This window comes from Neopelma chrysocephalum, unplaced genomic scaffold (genome assembly GCF_003984885.1).
Source record: "Neopelma chrysocephalum unplaced genomic scaffold, ASM398488v2 Primary Assembly neopelma1_89013, whole genome shotgun sequence".
Taxonomy (NCBI): Eukaryota; Metazoa; Chordata; class Aves; order Passeriformes; family Pipridae; genus Neopelma; species Neopelma chrysocephalum.
In genome coordinates, this window is record NW_020918046.1 from 1 (window position 1) to 1,465 (window position 1,465).

The following is a 1,465-nucleotide window of genomic DNA, read 5'->3' on the forward strand; positions in this document are numbered from 1 at the left end:
GGGGGCAAATTTCGAGGGGCGAATTTTGAGGGGAGAATTTCGAGGGGCGAATTTTGAGGGGAGAATTTCGAGGGCCGAATTTCACGGGCCTGGTTTCGAGGAGGGGCGAATTCCGAAGGGCGAAATTTCGAGGGGCGAATTTCGAGGGGCGAATAATTTCACGGGCCTGGTTTCGAGGAGGGGCGAATTCCGAAGGGCAGAATTTCCAAGGGTAAATTCCCAGGGGCGAATTTCGTCGACGGGCGGATTTCCTGATCCTGACGGCGGATTGGGGAGGGGATGGGCGTGAATTTCGAAGTAGGGAGGGGCGGTGATGAACTCCGAAAAGGAAAGACGACAACTCCCAAAAGGCGAACTTTGACGGGGGATGTGGCGACGACTCCTCAACCTGGGTGCCGAAGGGGGTGAATTTTCTCGACGGGATGTGGCGAATCCTTCCCGGTGAATCCGCGGCTCTCCGGGGAGGAGGGGAAGGAGGAGGAGGATGAGGAGAAGGGGGGGCGCGGCTCCCTCAGGGGTGCAGCGGGCTGAGGGGCGCCCCGGCCCCCTTGAAGCAGGCGGACTCGTAGTGCTTGTTGAGATAGGACTTGAGGGCGAAGGTCTTGCTGCAGCGCTTGCACTTGAAGTGCTTGAAGGCCGAGTGGGTCTGCATGTGGGCGCGCAGGTTCGAGCGGTCGGCGAAGGCTTTGCCGCAGTGGGCGCAGCCGAACGGCTTCTCCCCGGTGTGGGATCTCATGTGGCCCTGCAGCAGCCAGGGCCGGCTGAAAGCCTTCCCGCACACCTGGCACTTGTGCTTCAGGTCGTGCGTCAGCAGGTGCATGGCCATGGCCGGCATGGAGACGTACACCTTGCCGCACGTCGGACACTTCTTGGCCATCTTGCTGTCCAGGCTGCGGTGGGTCTGCTTGTGGCGGCTCAGGTTGGAGGAGGTCGCGTAGCTCTTGCCGCACTCGCCGCACGTGTGGCGGGGCAGGTTCCGAGCCGCCGGGTTGCCGCCGACCCCCCCGGCCCCCACCGCCTTGCGCCGGGACCGCCCGTCCGTGATGAAAAAGGCGTCCACGGCGTAGCCCTCGCTCACGGCCGCGTCGCCGTTGATGTAGCCGCCGGCCATGCCCGAGTGGGGGCTGTCGGGGGGCTCCGAGTCCCCCGCGCCGAAGTCCCCGCGCCCGCCGGGGTAAAGGGCGGCCGGGGACGGCACCTTGAGCGCGGCCTCGGGGTCCCCCTCGAAGGCCGCCGGCGCCATGTAGTCGCTGATGTACCCTGGGGGGGGCGGGAAGGGGGAGAGAAGGGAAAAGGGGGGGTCCGGTCAGAGGAGGGGGGTTGGTGGCGATGGGGACGCGCGCGGGGTGGTGGAGACGTGGGGGGAGAGCCTGGCTGTGCCCCTGTCTGGCTGTGCCCCTGCCTGTGTCCCTGTCTGTCTGTGCCCCTGCCTGGCTGTGCCCCTGCCTGTGTCCCTGTCTGTCTG

General features: G+C 65.8%; 1 protein-coding gene across 1 annotated transcript; it reads right to left on the reverse strand.

Annotated features, from left to right (window-relative positions):
• Positions 1 to 453: 453 nt before the first annotated feature.
• LOC113979794 (transcriptional repressor scratch 1-like) lies at positions 454 to 1,269 on the reverse strand. Its single transcript, XM_027707078.1, has one exon. It carries the CDS (start codon positions 1,241 to 1,243, stop codon positions 512 to 514), a length of 732 nt encoding a protein of 243 aa, XP_027562879.1. The 5' UTR covers positions 1,244 to 1,269; the 3' UTR covers positions 454 to 511.
• Between the last annotated feature and the right edge of the window lie 196 nt (positions 1,270 to 1,465).

Bases quoted from the DNA above. Each gene is read 5' to 3' on its own strand.
- LOC113979794 (XM_027707078.1), bottom strand. From the start codon at position 1,243: ATGGCGCCGGCGGCCTTCGAGGGGGACCCCGAGGCCGCGCTCAAGGTG.